The 19,781-nt window shown below is 29.9% G+C and overlaps 1 protein-coding gene and 1 long non-coding RNA gene across 2 annotated transcripts in view; one reads left to right on the plus strand and one right to left on the minus strand.

Moving 5' to 3' along the window:
• LOC107448083 (procathepsin L) overlaps positions 1-7,265 on the minus strand; it is a gene marked incomplete in the record, with an annotated part of 20,532 nt that extends 13,267 nt beyond the window's left edge. Inside the window, 2 exon segments of the mRNA XM_071183957.1 lie at positions 4,837-4,986; positions 6,931-7,265. Of these exon segments, the coding sequence (XP_071040058.1) occupies positions 4,837-4,986; positions 6,931-7,017 (237 nt within the window).
• Positions 7,266-13,139: 5,874 nt separating this feature from the next.
• On the plus strand, positions 13,140-17,960 carry LOC107448090 (uncharacterized). The gene is made up of 3 exons (XR_001584621.3): positions 13,140-13,235; positions 15,520-15,670; positions 16,701-17,960. It is a non-coding gene; the product is annotated as an uncharacterized lncRNA (long non-coding RNA).
• The last annotated feature ends 1,821 nt before the right edge of the window (positions 17,961-19,781 follow it).

Raw genomic sequence — 19,781 nt, forward strand, 5'->3', positions numbered from 1 at the left:
TAATTTGGACGTCTAGTTTCTGCCACACTAGATGGCAGCACCGAGACTCTATTTGGATGCTAAAGTGCACTAGGAATTTAATTTTGCCGGAAATGCCAAGAGCCAATAAGGCACTCCAGGGATCTTTTACATGCCGCATAATCATACGACATGGCCGCTGAGGATTTTCTGCATCCCGAAAATCCGGTGTCTGGGCCGGGGATCGAACCCGCAGACTTGGGCTCAGAAGGCCGACGACAAACCAACTGAAACCACCCAGCCACTTGCCATCCAATGTTGTTATACTTGTGGTGTTTACAATATAAAGCATTTTTTCCAATTTAAATTTCAAGGTAACAAACATCAAATGATTTCGGAAGACTCTAAAAGCATGCTATGATGCTACCCAAAAAATAACAAATTGAGATATTTAACTCAAATATAGCCAAAAGAAGAATAACACTCACAACATGGCAAACCACACTTTATTTAAGTTGTGATATTGACTTTCTTAAAATTTGTTTCAACCTTACAATCTTTTAGAATTTATGTATGACAGTAAACTTTTATGAAGGGTAAAATTAGGCGTAAATTTAAACAACAATCCAATGATAAAAATTTATAAAAATAATGAAGCCTGTTCGCACTTCGCCTCGTAAGCATAACATATGCGGAGGGATACACCGGAAGTTTTCTGAATTTCTTCCGGTTTTAGAAAACTTGTTATTGTTTACATTCAGTCAACCATCCATACTCTCATTATACGGTCAATGAACTCTCATTATACGGTCATATATTTTTATTTTATAAAAGCAGGCTGCTTAAAATAAATGGTCATCTAAGAATTATAACCCCTCCCTCTTTTATCTTATTAACATACAATGGCAATTTAAATACATAAATAAAATTATTTTAAATCCTAATTTTTAAAAGCAAAGACTAGTTATCAATGCAACGATATCGACTTAAATTTTGTCAACTAACTGTTTTACCAGTATAATTACTTTTACCCTTTGACGCAGATGGGACACAGTTGTCCCTTTTATGTATTTTTTCTGATGCTCCAGTTTCAAGCAAAAATAAATTCTGTCATATTTTTAATTATTGAAAACAGTTTAATAATTACTAAGAAAATCTTTTAGATTATCGGAATTATATTTGTGCTTAAAATATAAAATACGGAAGAAAAAAATTCATTCACTTTCAAAAATTTAACAATGATTTTGTAAATTAAAGAAATCTCAATGATGAATAACAGTTTCTTTTAGATCTAAATGACTGCAAATTCGAAAAATTATTGTTCGGAAGTGAGCCGTGTTTGTAAGATTTTGCCTTTAACGCAGAAAAAAGCACCGGTGCTTTATTGCTGTTTTACATAACCGTAAATTATTAAAATGCTAAATATAATATTTCTCACTTATTTAGACCTAAATTAATACGAAATAATGAAAAAAGTATAAAAATATGTTGAATAAAACTTCCGTATGGAAGTATTAAAAAGTATGACAGATAAAATGTATCAATAATGATAAATAATTTAACATATTATGGGCTGAAATTTTCACTATCAATTCCTGTTATTCTCTTGCAGTTATTATTATTTGAATTGAATCTTCAATAATATTAATTGTTTAATTATTTTTCTTGTGGTATTCCAATTGATATTGCCCTGCAGTTAACTAATCTTAAAGATACTGTTCCCAGTAGAACACCGAAGTCAAGCATCACTGGCAGTAAGCGGGTGGATGACCACTCACTATGATTGCCTGCGTAGAGACCGAGGGTGCTAGGTATCGGTCCTCGTTAAACTGTTCTACCATGAAGTGCTCGACTTCCCGCGTAGGTCGTCGGGCTACCAAATCAGGGGGGGACCTCCCCTCTGAAGAGGATCAAAATTGCGATGGCAAGTCTTCGGATAATCCTCGAGGATGTTTCCCAGAACGTCGCCAATAGCCCATTGTGCAGCTCTAGTGTGACGTAAATAAAGTACCTGCCTACCTACCAAATTGACATTAAAATAGATTTGTTTTTTGGAAATAATTTTTGATGGAAATGATGTAATTTATTTGGCAGATGAAGATGACTCATTTTATTGTAAACTGAATTTTCTATTAACGAGGAAGTACAAATTTTTTTTAAAATCAAAATTTGGAAAAAGATATGTTTAATTGTGTTTCCAATAATTTTACCTCTCTTAAGTACTGGTTCTCAAAAAGTGTTCCGCGGAAGGGTTATAAGGGTACCCAGGTTAGAACTTTTTTTTTCTGCTAATAATGATTTCTGATATAATATTATATCTATATTAAAAATATATATTTTCGAATATTAATATTTCGAATAAATTACGAAAAGGATGTACAAGCATAAAAATTTGCATTAGTATTTTCCATTGAACTTCACAATTGAAAATGAATTAGCCAAATTTAACATTTAAAAGATATAAGTTTCTCTGATAGCCGTTCTCAATTCTCGTAATAGTTGAGTTTTTTTTTGGTTTTCATTCAAACGAATCATTTCATTATTTATTTCATTCATTTCAGCTTATGCGTAAACAAAAAGTAAATTCAGAAATAGACAACATGTCTGTCCAGGTCTAAGAAATTATTAGTCTGACATAAAACCAAATTTTAAAACTAACGTTGAGAAAAATTACTTTCCGACAAGCTGAAAAAAATTAATTTTCCACGGTAAATCTATTCAAAATAATTACCAGTCTCTGTTGTTTTTGTCGTCTGCCATTAAAGTGCGATTGTTCTTGTTTTCCACGTGCGCCATCTTTATCCAAGAATTCGACTTCTGCCACATCCATACGTCACACCCGTTTTATAGGGCGGACCCATTCATTCATCCCCAAATCGTAATTTTGATTTGAACCAGAGAAGGATCAATCTCCAATTCAGTACCCCCAGAGGTACAATTTCTTATGGGAACATGGAGGGCTTTGTGATCCAACATATTTAACGAGTACCAGTCACCATTTACTACACGGGGAGTCTTCGGTCGGTTGGATTCGTACTCCCATTCTCAGGAACGTGAGTCCAGCGCCCTGCCAACCAGGCTATTCCGCCCCCTCGCTTGTCTCTCTTTTGTGGATACGTAAATGATTGCTAAAGGACTTTATTTATAAAATAGGGGTTATAAAGTAAAGATAGGGTATTTATTAAATCGGGGTTCAGATAGCCAAAGGAAGGTAAGGGATCAACAGTCGAAAAAAGTCAATTGGGAACCGCTTCTCTGAAGTAGCGGTTCCCAATTTTTTTCGTGAACGGAACCCTAAACAATCAACTTCCGTTTGGCATCTCCGCCACTTAATAAAGAAAGTTTATTAAGGTAATTCGTAAGGTTATAACCTAAAGAAGACTATTTTTAAAATATTAAATTAGCGGAAAGATTTTTTCATTGTTTTATCATTAATAATCTTAAATTATGTTTTATGTCCAACAGTCAAATTTGCAACCATTGTTCTAATCTAGTTTAATGAATTTGTTTTTGGTGTATACAGGGTGTCCCAAAACGATCGCATAAACTCTGCACAGCTAGATTCCTCGTTGGGAGTACATAAAAAACTGCCCAAAGAAGTCTTCCGGTACGATCCATAGTTTACGAGAAAAATACGAAAAACAAAGTATGACGTCACTGCCTGTGCAAGAAAAAAAAACACCTTATTGGACATATCAACAACAGTATTTACATATCTTTCACGACGATAATGTTTCAAACGTTCACCGCGCATATTCTGCTTTAAATTGTGCATAGTATACTGCTGTTGATATGTTTTATGTACTCCCAACGAGGAATCTAGCTGTGCAGAGTTTATGCGGTCGTTTTGGGACACCCTGTATATGTGACCGTGAATGACCGAAATCAAGAGAATGCCGAGTTTCAACTGTGAATGTCAACAAACACATAGTCGTTTTGATGAATGTCCGAAATACTTATTATATCCGATTTGATATTAGTTAATTCGTTGATGTTATTATATTTATTCGATATTTCAATATCTGCTTAGGTTAGATTAGGAGAAACATCAGTGTTCGGAGTACTGGTTAAATGCATTCTGATGGGCAGTGGCACTTGAGCTTAAAAAAGCATTCATGTAGGGCATACCGGGCAAACTTATACTGGGCAGAGGCACTTAACTAGACCTAGTACATATATCGGGCATTTACCAAATCTTAAGTGATTGTCAAAATTCATCGGTCCGGTGGAAGTTAACCACCACCAATTTCGCTCATTCTCAGTACTTAAGCTAAAAATGAATAAAACAAGCCGAATAATGGTTTACTATGAAATTAAAACTTAAAAGAACTGCTATAAATGTTAAAAATGGTCATTAAGGAAACTTTAAAGAATTTAGTTATTTTATTTTGATTCAAAAGGACGAAATATTAGTGAAATATTTAATAAATACTTCTTCTTTTAATAATTTGTTCAATACATTATTATTAGAACTATTATGTTTTCTTTTCAAAAATGCCGTTTCTATTTCCTTGTCATTGTTCTTGGAGGAATTTCAAAGGTAATAAATTCGGAATTATGGATTTGATTTAAATATAATTGGAGGTTTCAAAAATCATCCCTGGATTATAAAAAGTACTAATTAATGGAGCCCATTTTAATTCTTCCCAGGAACCCCATGGTTCCATGGAATACTATTTAGGAACCGCTGCTTTAGTGAATAACTTAAATTTTATAATCGAAATATTTATTGCGTTTGTTTAAAATAGTAGTCCAAAAAATTAGAAAATTCAAAAATAACTGAATATTTAAAAAAAAGATGAAAAGTAAAAGATATGAGCTGTAGAAGATCTTTTATGTAGAACAAAATGGTTTTTATGAGTTATATTAGTGTCTTACTTTATCAGAAAATTTGTTCAGCTCCATTCTAAAATGTTGCAGTCCTTGATCTGCTTCCAAGTTGTGTAAAGCTATCATTTTTGCATTATCTTCCCAAATCGATCTTCGTATGTTTTCTTCAGAGGCCGAATACGTTCTTCCATGCTTTATCTGTAACATAAACAATTAATTGTTATAAACAAAAAATTAGTCAGAAGCTATCCCTAGAGAAAAAAAAAGCTTTTACTTGAAACCCTGTTAGGTTTTTGGTTTCATGTTTTGATTTACAATTAGTAAAGATTAATTATAATTAAAATTTCTCATTTATTGTAACGAAAGAAATTTGAAATAATTTATTTGTTTATTATAAAAATGTGTCAACACATAATTTTTTTTGGTTAGGCATCATAATTAGGTGCTTATGTTCTTTATGTTATTCATTTAAATAAATTTTCATTTTTAAATAAAAAAAAATTTAAAATAAATATTTCCATTTTTAAAAATTTTTTCGTTTTTAGAAAAGGTTCATTTTTAAATAAATTTTCATTTTTAAATAAAAAATTTTTTTAAAAGAAATTTATTTTTTAAAAAAGTTTCAATTTTAAATAAATATTTTTTTTTAAAAAAATTTCCTTTTTATATTAATATTTTCATTTTTAAAATAGTTTTCATTTAGAAAAAAAATTTAAATAAATATTTTCATTTTTAAAAAAATTTTCATTTTTAAAAAAATTCCATTTTTAAATAAATTTTCATTTTCAAATTATATAAAGCCCAGCACTTGTTCCTGTTTTTACTCAATTTTTTTTTTAGTGCTAAGATTACTTATAATATAGTATAAAACTTTGTTCCAGCAATTTCTGTTAGGTCACGAATAGTTACAAAACAACTACATTTATTTGTATATTTATAGCAGAAACAAAATACAACTGTTCATCAAATAATTTTATAAATTGTTTTAAAAATTTTGCTAACATTCTAATATTTAAACTAGACTTTACTCATTTTTAAAGTACATTATAATAACTTGTAATTTTCAAACACCAGAGAACCATCTAATCTAGCGACTAACGGCATTTAATTCGCAATTTGAAATTATAGCCTTAAATAAAACCATCAATTACGAGATAAGAAAAATGGAGAATTAGTTATTCCCTTTTCTTATTTCGCAAAATCACACCATTTCCTTACTGCTACATTTATCTCTAGCATTATCCAAGACTAGCATGGATATCAGCTAATCTGAAAATTAAAGGCGGTCGGTGCGTAAAGCTGACTACATTGTCAGCTTCATGCGGTTGGTCAGGAAATTGGAGAGCCTTAACTTCCATGACGCCCTTCGATCTCAACGAGTCAAAGCTTTTTTTTTTTACCCAGAGCAATTAAAAAACATATTTTAAGTCACAAAATGACAAAACAAATGCGCAAATAAAAATTAAAAAAGTCAACAACGAGAAATCACACGGAACTCTCAAATATTGCAGAACGATGTTGACATTGAAATACCAAGTTAGTCAAGAAATATTAATATTTCATGGCATATAGCAAACTTTTTTTTTAATATAACAAATTTGCATTAAAAAATATTTCCGGTAACTAATTGAAGAAAGAAAAACTTATTTTTAAAAGATCAATAGGTATTTATAAAAATTTTACAAGAGATATTCGTTATTAACGATAGCATAATTATCGTGATCTTATATTTCAATTGTTATTTACATTAATATTATTTACATTAATATTATTTATATTTTTTAAATTTCGAAATGATTTAAAACAAATAATTTTTTAAAACAACTAATATTTCAATTATTATTTATAAAAATATTATTACTTATATATTTTTTTAATTTCAATATTATTTAAGACAGCTATTTTTTTTAGAACAACTAATATTTCAATCATTATTTATATTAATATTATTAGTCATATTTCTTAAATTTCAATATTATTTGAAAAAACTAATTTTTTAAAACAGTTAAAACTTTAATTATCTAATTCTAAAAATACAACGTATATTTAAGAAAAATGGAAAGAAAGTTTACAGTGACTAACAATGAAACAATATTTTTACTTAAAGTTTAAACAATTCATTTCTTGAAATAAATACATTACCTGATACGACTTCCATAGACCGTCATACTGTGCATCAAAAGAATACACCAAATGAATTAAAAAGAAGAAAATTATTATTCCCCTCATGTTACTTTAAAACTCAATAGTATTTTCCTCTCTGAATTTCTAACGAGAAAAATGCAAGACAGAAAATAAAAAGCTCTTATATAAAAGACAGGCATTTAAAGTAAAACTTTCTCACTAATATTTGATCTGATTGGCTGACGGAGGTATAAACTGAAACTTTTAAATCTCATTAAGCCGGTAGTTTTGAGTGTTGAGCAAATAAGGGTAATTTCCCGTTTTTTGATGACTTATAACTCGAAATGATTCATACAATATCTAAACAAACAATTATTTAAGTGGAATATTGTCTCATTATAAAAAGGATGAGCACTGAGTGAAAATGATACATTCTATTTCCAGAGCAGTTTCTGTTATTTATGTTTAAACGGTTTTCAGAACTAAAATATATATGCGTCATTTGAAGGTTAGAATGTTCGGGATAAATATATTTTATTTATTTATTTGATTTGTTAGTTATGTTAAAACCAAAAGTTATTCTGAAAAGTCAAATTTATTTTTAACGCAATACTCTGATTCATTATTTTGAAATAGTACCTAAGTCACGATGATTCTAATAATGCAATATTCTCTTTCAAAAAAAAAAGTAATTTATGATAAATGAAAATCTCTTTGAAGATTTTTAATTATTTTGTGAATGAAATATGAAAAAAATATTTTCAAAGGAGAAGTTTAAATTTATAATTAATTTAAATCTTAAGATGTTAGCAATTTCTTAAAATTTTCACAATAGTTGAATTAAATTTTGATGAATTTCCACCGTAATGGGATACAATAGCAAATAATATTATCGTTTATAAGCAAATACTGATATTTAATGTTGAAATAAAGGATTAAATGAAATGCAATTTTCACATCATTGGTGTTTATTTTAAATAGTTGGCTGTTGATAAGGAATATTAGAAAGATTATAGCAATTTGTTAAAAAATTTCACTATAATTGAAGTAAGTATTAATAAATTGCCACCATAAAGGAATTATTGTAACAGTAACACAGTTAATCTCCCATTTAACTACAATTAGTAGATAATATTGTAGTTCTAAGCAAATACTCAAATTTAATGTCAAAATAAAGGATTAAATGAAGGGCAATTTTCACATAATTGATGTTTATTTTAAATATTTGACTGTTAAGAATATAGATATTAGAAAGATAATAGCAATTTATTAAAAATTTTCACTATAATTGAAGTAAAGTTTGATGGCTTTCTCCCATAAAAGTATTATTGTAACAGTAACACAGTTAATGTCCCATTTAAAACTGCAATTCACTATAGTAGATAATAAGTATATAATATTGGTTTAAGCAAATACTCATATTTAATGTTAAAATAAAGGATTAAATGAACAATGTTGACATCATTGATAGCGCTGAATATTTATTTTAAATACTTGATTGCCCAGAAGGGAAATGAAGGACAGACAGCAGACATATTGCCAGCAAAAGGTGCATTCTTTTGCAGTGTAGCTAATTTTCTAAAACAGAAGAAAATGTTTTCTTCTCTAGGGATTATAACTTGGCTGGTGGTCACCCACACGTTTGCTGAGAAGGAAATTAGGTGATATGATGTTCAGTTATTTATTTTCCTGTATTCATGCCAAAAAGGAATATAAAATAAACCGATCCACCCCTAAGGGTTATTCGGAGAATAAAATCTCTCCGTCACTATAATCCCCCCCCCAACCAAAATTACAAGGCTGAGGAGTTGAACATTAGTAGTCGTAAACCAAAAAATTGGGTCGACTGTTCAACGACGGATATTAAATAAAAAAATAAATGATATAATATTAATTAAGGATTAATTATTAAATTATTATTTTCAAAATAAATGATAAATTAATTTTGCATTATTGGAAAAACGAACTTTGCATAACAAGTAAACAAGTTTAATAGGATAAACAAGTTTAGTATTGTTTGCAAAAAATGTTGTCTCATTTTATCAATAATTCCAGAATAATGATGAAATACGAAAAAGTTATGAGAAGATTAAGATGAACGAACTTAAGCCAGATCTCCTATCTTAACTATCGGGACACAATATTTCGTCCTGTGCTTACAAGCACCAGCTTTCTGAGGTCCAAAAATGCATGCATATTCATAAAAAGTATGTGAGAAGGTATCTGATTTCGTAACTTGAAATATCATCTCAGGGGATAGAGCACTCGCCTCCCAATGAAGTGACCTGGATTCGAATTCCAGTGATTTCTGGTCCATACGAATTCCGCACCCGGCTCACCCCGACCATAGTGCTGAAGAAAATATTCTCAGCTGTAGACAGATTATGTGTCCCATTACCGTCAGTCTAACCGTGGGAGGTTTTCCTCTCGAGTTAGTTACATTAAAAAAAATCCTACACGAAGGTAAATGTCCCCCACTATTTGATCTAAGAGTTCCCTTGTCTTCTGTAGTGGGTTCAAAATTACAAGTCCACGGAGTTGAACATTGTTAGTCGTAAACTCTAAAAATTGGATCGGTTGTTCAACGACGGTTATAAAAAAAAAGCAAATTAAGTAGCGTATTTAAGTGCATCCCTTTGAGCCAGTAGCATTGCATCCCCTCAGCACCTAAAAGAAACGATTATTGGATCAAAGTTTTGTAATTTCTCTGTTTAATAATAAAATAAGGTCTAAATAAAAGTTATATTAAACGGAAAAAAACCCTAAATTGCTTTTGATTTAATATTTAAGCAAATCTTCATGGCTTGAAAGGCTGACTTTTAAACATGCATATTAATCGCTAATTCCATTCAGTTCCAATATTTATTGTTTATGCTATATAGAAAACTGGGATTGTTTTTTAATAAAGGAGCATTCCAACTCCCTGCGACTGCTCTAGTTGCACGTGCAAAAGTTTAGTAACTACATGTAAGATGAACTGATAAAAAAAATTTTTTTTTACATATGACTGTCATCTTACAATACGATAAACGTACAGTGCACAAAATAAAAAACGGATCACCCTAAATAACTTTTGATCTAATGAACGGATTTTCACATACTGGTACTCAATCTTAATGGCTCGAGGGAGTTACCTCAAATATGCTAATAAATAATTGCAGGTGATATTTTTAGTTACGAAATAAGACACAAAAACGTACTTTCTCTGAATAAACATACCCTTTTTTTCGACGGATTTGGATTTCAGACTCTGAAAATATAGGGGTAACCGCAATCTGGGAAATAGGGTCCCAAATGTTTGGTCAGGAGAAAGCTCAAAAGTTTGGATCCAAAAATGTTAAAAATGCTTTTTGCGTATTTGAAAATTTTTTACACTCGATTATACGATACATACGCTTATCCAAAGATAATTCCATGCAAAAAATGACTTTTAGTAAATATTTATTATTTTTTTATTTAAGAATGGTAGAAAAAATTTTGAATTGTTGGATAATTTTTTTGCATCGATTTAAAGAATATAATTTTACACGGCAAAAAATACAAAAATTGAGCGAAATTGACTGAATAGCTCCTGAGAAATCGAATTTTAAGAATCTAACTTTTTTTAAATTCAATTTCTCAGGAACAATTCGATCTATTTCGCAAAAATTTTATATTTTTTCGTGAAAAATTACATTTGTTGAAATGATGCAAAAAAATTGTATACCGGTTAAGGTAAAGCAGGTTCGAATTCCAGCGATGGCTAGTCGATACGAATTCCGCATCCGGCTTACACCGACCACAGTGCTGACATAAAACATCCTCAGTGGTAGACGGATCGTGGGTTAGAGTACCCTTAACGTCAGGCTAGCAGTGGGAGGTTTTCGTGGTTTTCTTGTCCATCTAACGCAAATGCTGGTTAGTTCCATAAAAAAGTCCGCCATGAAAGTAAATTTCTCCCAATAATTGATCCAGGAGTTCTGTTGTCTTCTGGATTGGGTTCAAAATTACAAGACTACGATGTTGAACATTACTAGTCGTAAACCCAAAAAATAGGTCGGTTGTTCAATGACGGTTATAAAATAAAATATAATCGCCACTTTCGGGCATATGTAGATCAGGTGCAATATCGAAAATACGAAATTTCGTACTTAAAATCAATTTTTTAGAAATTAAACTTTCCTTGATATCTTTTGAACGGTTTCATCCAATAGCGCTTCAAATTTCTAATATTTTTTGGATCATTTTAAGATATTTTCCATTCCTCGAGGTTGAGTTGTACACTTCAATATTGTAAAACGGGTTTTTCAATAGCTTCAACGTTGCACTGTCATGGAAAAAGCATTGTTTCAAAAAGTTTGAAAAATAGAAAATCGTGATATCTTGAGAAAAATTAAATACATAATTAGAGCTGGCTAAGCTCATAGCTTAAATGAAGTGAAACTGTGTGCTAAAAACAAATATGATGTTACATAAGTAATCAAATATTAGAGAAATACTAGTGGGCTGTGCCCCCTGCTTGCTAACGCTCGCCAACCCCCGAAAATTGCTACGCAATCTTATATGGTTTGCTTCGCAAGCCAAGCTCGCTTCGCTCGCTACTAACTTAGGTACATTGAAAATGCACAAAATTCTAAGAATTCGAAACAATCATTCAAATCCATATAAAAACTTTTTTTTTTAAAAAAAATTACATCTTTTTAGTAAATACTAAGTCATTAAAATAAATTTGAATTCAAATAAATGACATGTAATTCGTTAAACCTATTAGAAATGTGCTATAGTATAATTCGTGATATAAATCAAAAATCGTCAAATAAATTCGTAATATATAAATTCGTGAAAAAAAGCGCTTTCGACAAAATACTAAAATAGAGATCTATCGACAAAGACTACTCACTTCTGCCTAGCTTAATAGTATGAGATTGCCGCAGCTGATGCTCTCTGGTTATTTCAGTTTCCGTTTTTAAAAGCGCTACATGTTGAGCCACCTCAACTAGATTTGGCATGTGACATTTTTAGCGGCAATCATTGGTCGATTTTCTAGCGTTGTCATTCAAGGAGTTGTTATAAAGTTTTTTTTTGTCGCCGTGTAAGAGAAATATATATGTAGATTATATTTAACCGTCATAGATAATTTAAAAAATTTAGCGGAATATACTTATTCGTATTCCTAAAAGCGGCATTTCAAGAAAATTCATGTTCAATTCAAGAAAATTCGGCAATTCATGTTAAAAAGAAAAGGTACATGATTTTAAATAAATATGTTATATGTTGCAGAGGAAATATATAAATCCTCTTTTCTTCTTTCTCTTTTTTTAAATACTATATCTAATGCAACAATCGAAGGATCCTTCCCGCGCTTTTTCGAGTTACTCAAAAGTGCCGGAAACCTCCTCCGGTGCCCCTCATATTATCCCTAACTACGATGGTTTAAGAGTTAGCAAACGAAGTTAAGAAAAACAGCAAGAAGATAAAATTGTTTAACGCTCGTCTCTTACTTTGTTTATACGATCAACGGTGTCCTTTCATACTTCACTCCCACAGTGGCAAAAAGCATCCTTTGGAAGATCTTGTTTTCTTCTTTTCGAGCCCACGAGAAAAGATTAACACTAATTAGATTCTATAGCAGAATATAAAATTAATTTTGTTTATCACTTACGAGCAATAGCTTTGTACTAACATCTAAACAAACATTCTTTGCCTCTAACGTTGACTTCCCAATGACAATTTTATGTTGCTTACATATTCTGTGAAAGATAAATTCTGGCACTCTCTCTCTCTCGAAGAAGAAGAAGTCTCTATCGAAGAAGTCTAAACAAATAATACTTGATTTTAAGGAAACAGATACAGGGATAAGATTCAAAGAAAAAACCTCTAATTTGAAAAAACAGGCTTAAAAATTATTACATTAACTAACAACTAAGGAACTGTTCACACAACAAGTGATTCAATCAACTCCGATCACCGTGAAGAGAGTGTTTCTCGCGGGAGAATACAATCCCCCAGTCAGTTTCTTATTAACTCACAACACAACGGCGATTGAAGGTTTCTGAATTGTAAGCATTAAGAACTGCCCTTCAGTTATGGCGCATTCTTAGAGTTTCTCTTGCAAGCATTTTTGATCATTCGTTCGGGAATCTCCTTTAAAATCATGATCACGAGGCTGCAACATGACGTCAGAAATCAAAATTAAGTTAAAGTTATTTTTTGGCATTACTGATCATTGAAGAAGTTTTACAATGTAAGCTAGAACTACAACAAATCAACTCAACTCAGCTATTCGGTATTCGAAATTGTAAAAGAATTCGTAATTATTTTCATTACGGAAGACCTTAAATTTGGTGAGTATTAACTATAATAATTTCACGGTATCAGTATTTATTCTAGAGTATTCTTATTGTTAATAATTGATAAATAATAATGTTCAATATTTATTTATAGTGATTTAATTGGAACCTTCTAATTGCTCTCTCTTATTTTAGAATCTGGGTTCTATGGTTTGGTGGTAATTTTCGTATAGTTTTATTGAATGACTATCATAATATTCTTTTTTGTGTTTGCTTTCAACAGTGTTTTCACCAAAATCGCATTATAAAATGTTAACGTCAGAAATTCGCGTATAAACCAATTTAAAAATGCGCGAATATATTTTGGAAATACAAAGAATTTTTCATTCTAAGATGGAGAAATACCTGAAAAAAAAAAAAAACTTCTGCCATTTAGAAACAAACAAATAAAAATGAAACGAATGCTGATAGAGAAGAAACTTATACAGATCTTATTCAGCCAAATTAAAAAATAATATAGATGAAAGCAAGGGGTGGATGAAAATGAAGAAAGAAATTTACATGTTCTGCAAACTTTGCGGAAATGCAATATGAAGAATAATTTAGAAACAGTAAATAAGCCTAATCCGCATAGGTGGAACTGAATAATTGATGACAGCTGATTAAATATCTAGTGGAATTGACCCTAACAATTAAATGTGTTAAGCTTATAAATTTGCATATAAATCATACTCCTAAAATAAGACACAAATATATGCAATACCTGCCAAGTCTCCTGTTTTTTAAGGAAGACTCCTGTATTTTATGTCTCTCCTGTTTACTCATATATTCTGAAATTTCCCCATATTTGTTAAATAAAGTTTTATGAAAATAAATTTTGGTGGTAAAATATCTGCTGATGGCAGAAATATTCTTTTATTCCACAAAAACATGGTGCTATTGCCAGAATTGCAGTATGTTGAGTGTTTATAGTTAAAGTAACTACAAATAATGGTTTAAAAAAAGTCTTCTTTAGATTAAGATTTATATACATATTTTTTACTTCACCAAATGTAAGTGCTTATATTATTTCCAATTTTGAATTTCTTTTTGCCTTACATGATTATGCATAATGTATCAAAACTTTACTCGTAGCCTAAAGAATGTCATTATTAAAATCTCTATTTTATATCTCCTATGTTGGCTGGTATGCATATGTAGCTTTTCTAGAATATCTTTACAGTTTGTATTTAATAAGTTTAATTTACCATTCATTAAAATTTTATAACTCAAAGTTCTAAAATTTCTTTCTCTCATGTAATTTCTGTTTTAAATGTACTGAGATAATGACAGATGTTTATAGTTTTTTGCTTGAAACGATCATTACTAAAACTGAATTTCAAAAACTATATTTATTTATGAGAAAGGAAGCTCTGTTCCATCAGAAAAATTAATCATAATATTGCCTATAATTTCTATAAACTTTCTTTTGCTGAGTTCACAAACTGTTGAGGCAAATAAAGGTTTGGTGGTTAACCTCATAATCAGTTGATACTGTATTAAATGCTGTTCAAGGTCAAATAATTGTTGCTCATTTTATTTCACTTAAATCCTTGCTGTGTTTTTTGGTATATATCACATTTTATCCAATTTATTAATTAATTTTGAAGCATGTCTCTCCTCCCCTTTTCTTCCGTTTTTGTATTTCAGGGATTTGAAAGAATTTTGCACTGAATTATTTCCCCCCCCCCTTCGCTTGTACTTCAGCGATTTGGTTAGGAAATATGATTCATTTTAACTGAATTGTTCATACTGTTTTTTTTTCTCTTTGTATGATTGCCGTTTGGATGTATTTTACTTTTGAACTGAAAAAACATTTCGTTAGAACTGTTTTATGCATGTTTAATTTGGATATATTTTACATTTTAACTACTCCTTTAAAAATGTGTTGTTTTTCTTCTTTGTAGTGCATTTCAAGGCTTTAGTTATTAATGTTAAAACTTAATAATTCTTAAAAATCGCAAAACATGGGATAGTCCTAATTTAGAAACCTTCTACGAATTACTCATCATTCTATCTTGATTTTCTTTTAATTGTATTATGAACTCTTCATTTTTGTCGCTATTTTTTTTCCTTCTCAATATGTTTCATTGTTAATGTGTACCTTATTAACAATTTTGACTTTTAAATCACAGTGAAAGTATTGTTTCTCTTCTTTTCATTGCAAAATTGATAGTATTTTAAAATATCTATTTATATTCTTATATTATTCTTAATTTCTATTTAATTTGTTTTTAATTTATTTCTTTTTTTTCTCACAAATATGATGTATTAAATTTCTGTGTATATTTATTCTTAGGTTTACAGTCTTAAATTCTTCAAATTTTGACAACGAGGGATCTGTTTCTGAAGTCAAGAAGTTTCAGGTTCCGAAGTTTCTCGCCATATGTACTAGGGTTGTGTTTTTGACGTCCAAAACTGGGTTTGCCGTGTCGAAAAGTATCTTAACTGTAAAAAACCAGGGGCAGGTTTCTTTTTTGATGTTGAGGACATTTTATTGGATACTAAATCCTGCACAATACTTGCATTATATTACTTTTATAATTTTGATTTATATTATATAATACAAAAATTATTGTAATTATTATTAATCTAACTATTAATTTTAATTCTTTTATTTAACAATTTTGGCAGCTGCGAAAAATTTTTAATCTTAAGAAATTCATACAAAATTATATGTTAAAAAATTTGTCGCTATGAAAATTTATTTTATGTATGATGAATAAGTTTATTGGATGTTTTTGTATTTTCATTTTCAATAATTTAACTAATTAGATAAAATTCTATTTTACATTAATAATATTTTTACACCAAGGTGCAAGTTTTCGACAGTCATTGTCAAAACAAAAATAGTTTAATATTGAAATAATTCAAAAATATAATTGATTGATCGTTTGTAAATTTATAATAATAATTATTATTCTGAAATTTAGAATTATCCTGACAGAATAGAAAAATTATCTTGACACTAAAATTTAGGATTTTTGGCACTTATGAAAAACTTGCCAACCTTGATATGTGCACATGCAAAAAATCGCTTTTTTTTTTTAAAAGAAAAAAAAAATCCTTTTTAATAAGCTTGTTCTAGTCTTAATTTTTTTTATTTGAAAATGTTGAATGACAAATTAGGCTTGTTTTATAGGAAATCATTTTAGAAAGAATTTTCGCAAATCCTTGCTCTAGCTAATCAGACTAATTTTTACGGTACAGTAACATTTTGTAATTTTAAATAGTTGATTTTTTTATATTTATTTTTAAAATTTGAAAAAATAATCGTTAAAATTTAAAAGATTTAATGTCGTGTTAGATGTTTATTTTTATTGACTTATGAATTACATTTTGTAGGTTTGAGTAAAACATAATTTTTTAAGCATGACATGATTGTTCTCAAGGAACTTGAAGTGTTCTAGAAGTGAGTTATGAAATTTTCGATGTTTAATTTTTTCGTATTCTATTTTAATTCTGTTTCTTTCCTTTCAGACTATGGACCTAGCTATCCGGAACTATTTTCTTTCTCTTTTTTTTCCCCCCCTTCCTCCCTGCAGGGCTGCCATTGGCGACTAAAAAGGCTACTAAAGCGACTATTTTCAAGCAATAGCAACTAGGGCGTCTATTATAGTAGAAATATGAGTAAAAACAACTAATTTGCAATGAGTTGCGTAAAATTAGCGACTTTTTTAAGCCAATTAGCGACTAAAATTAAGAATAACTTGAGTTTCCCTCTTTCCCCCGCGCGTTTCCGTTTTATCCAAACTTTATTCTTCCTCACTGCAATGTCAAAAGCAAGACAGACATGTTTAACCAATCAGACTAATGGAATTCACACTGCATGAATGGTCCTCCTGCTCATGTAATATCTCTGAGGATTACGTTTCCCCCCCCCTCTTTTAAATTTAACGAAGTAGTAAAATAAAAATAAAAAATTGTCTTTAATTACACAAAATTGGTAGTTAATTTTTTTAGAGCTATTTACAATAGAAAAAGGTAATGGTGATATTCGTTTTGTCGAATTCTGATCGTAATTTTTTTAATAAGCTTTAAATTTGGAAATGCTTCAGTTAGGAAAAGTAAACAAAATAAAAACTTGATATATGAATTAAGTTGCAATATTTCTATTTCTTTTCTTCAAATGTCTAAACTAAGCAGCTGCAAATTAGAGCCGAGAAAGGAAATTCGAGTTTCAAATTCACCTGTTCTATAGCAGATAAAAATAAAACTCGCTGTTTTCATGCGTAGTGAGACAGAATAAGGGTCCACAAGTAATTACAATTTTGGATCGGTTTGTTTTGATGTTCGATTTGGAATGTTGAAGTTTGCAGGGACTGCAGACGTCATATTTTCCTTACTTTTTCTATTATTTCTGCACTCTTCCCCCCCCCCTCCCCTGTTATATCCTTTTACTTCTTTTTTCTTTTCTTTTTTAAATCCTCTCATTTCTGCTATTCTTCTTTTAAAATGCATAATGATAGCCAACAAAGCGAAATAATGACTCAAGGTCAAGTATTGCAACTGTACTTGTTTTTCAATTCATTCATTTTGAATGGGAGTGTGAGGAGCAGAACACGGTAGAACATGATTTCTTATTAGTACGTCAGCTTCTGTGTCTGCTTGCCAATTCATGTTTAACTCATGAAGTTGCTGAAAAATTATAAGTAACAGAGAGAGAACATGAAATTGAATCGGCTAGAATTGATAAACTTGTTCATAAAAGGAAAACAAATTTAATTTATTTATACTAAAAATCCCAAGAAAATGTTGTATAAAATGTAAAATTTATTATTTTTTTTAACATTGTGTGTTTTTTCCCACTTCATTTTCAATTATAGAATTCTTAATTTTAATTTATTTGTCCCTATATAATAATTTTCCTTTCATATTATTGTTGAAAATTATTTAAGTACTTTTAGAATGCAGATTTTGTTTATTTTATACTAAATTTTTATTTTATAGTAAGGTTAAAAAAATTCATTTATGAAAGTAAAGGTGCTTTTTNTTTCTACTTCTCGGACTAACGATATCGGACAAGTGAAAAAACAATTGCTTAAACGATCCGGCAACGACATTGTCGTTCACACATTTGTCGTCCGATTTTGTCGGTATCGTGTCGTGTAATGAAAAAGCGCCCTAAAGGTCATTTCTACTTCATTTTTTATAACGCCTAAAATTTTTAGTCTCTAGCTTTTTTTTTTCAATGTTTTTTTTTAATTACAACAATTTATGCCTCATAAAGAATAAAACTAAAAATAGATATTTTTAAAATGTTCAAAATTTTTTGAAGTTTTCTACAGCAGTTCCTTCAGCATTCCTCTTTCTATATATTGTTGATAAATCCACAAATAAATGTAAATTTTTTTTATAAAATATGAGTATCTAACTGCATATTATTTGAATTTTATACTTTTATAGCACAAATAATTAAAATTATGTTAGAGGAGGATATGATGTTGGCACCTATTTTATATATCTTGGAGACTATTTAGGATACTTTTTTTCATATATGATGCAACTAAAGCTACATTATTCTTGTTTTCATCCAATGGCAGCCCTGTCCCTGTGATTTTATTGGAATTTTTTAAAACAAAAATTAATGTAAGAATGATGAAGTTGGACAGTTATCCTAATGTATTTATATAGGAAATATTTATAGGTATGAAAGTTATAATTGTTGATATACCATTTGTTTCAAACTGAAATCCTCATTTTGCAAAACTATTAACAAAAATAGGCATGTTGTAACTATGTAATCTATGTTAGTTTTTNAATATTTATAGGTATGAAAGTTATAATTGTTGATACCATTTGTTTCAAACTGAAATCCTCATTTTGCAAAACTATTAACAAAAATAGGCATGTTGTAACTATGTAATCTATGTTAGTTTTTTTAAATTTGCATTCTTTGAAAGATTGCAACTAACATTTTTAACAAATTAAAAGAAATAGGACGTATCAGATTACTTTTTAGCTATTATGGGCCCCAGAAATGGTCTATTGAGAAGATTTTGTTATGAATTAAGTATGACATTTGTTTGATTGTTTCTTTATTCTATCTTAAGAGTGTGAAATTTAATGTTTCACTTCTTTTATAACTAATTTATAATAGTAATAATAAGCCTTACATTTATATTTTTAGTTTCCGCTATGTTATTTTATTTTATGACCGCCGTTGAACAGTCGACCCAATTTTTGGGTTTACGACTACAAATGTTCAACGCCGTAGCCTTGTAATTTTGAACCAATCCAGAAGGCAAGGAAACTCCTGGATCGGTACCCCCAGAGGTATTGATTTGTTATGGGAACATGGAGGACTTTGAGACTCTACAGATTTAACGTGTATCAGTCACCATTTACTACACGGGGAGTCTTCGACCAGCAGGGGCCGAACCCACGAACTCTTGGACATGGGCCCGGCACCCCACTGACCAGGCTATCCCGGCCTAGTAGAGACAATTTAATTTTACATAGATAACTAGCAGCGTTACATTACAGCCACAAAGAATGGACATCGACAATAACAGTACAATATAAAATAGCTAGCCACGTCACAGGTATTTTTTTTTTTTT

This window comes from Parasteatoda tepidariorum, chromosome 8 (genome assembly GCF_043381705.1).
Source record: "Parasteatoda tepidariorum isolate YZ-2023 chromosome 8, CAS_Ptep_4.0, whole genome shotgun sequence".
Taxonomy (NCBI): Eukaryota; Metazoa; Arthropoda; class Arachnida; order Araneae; family Theridiidae; genus Parasteatoda; species Parasteatoda tepidariorum.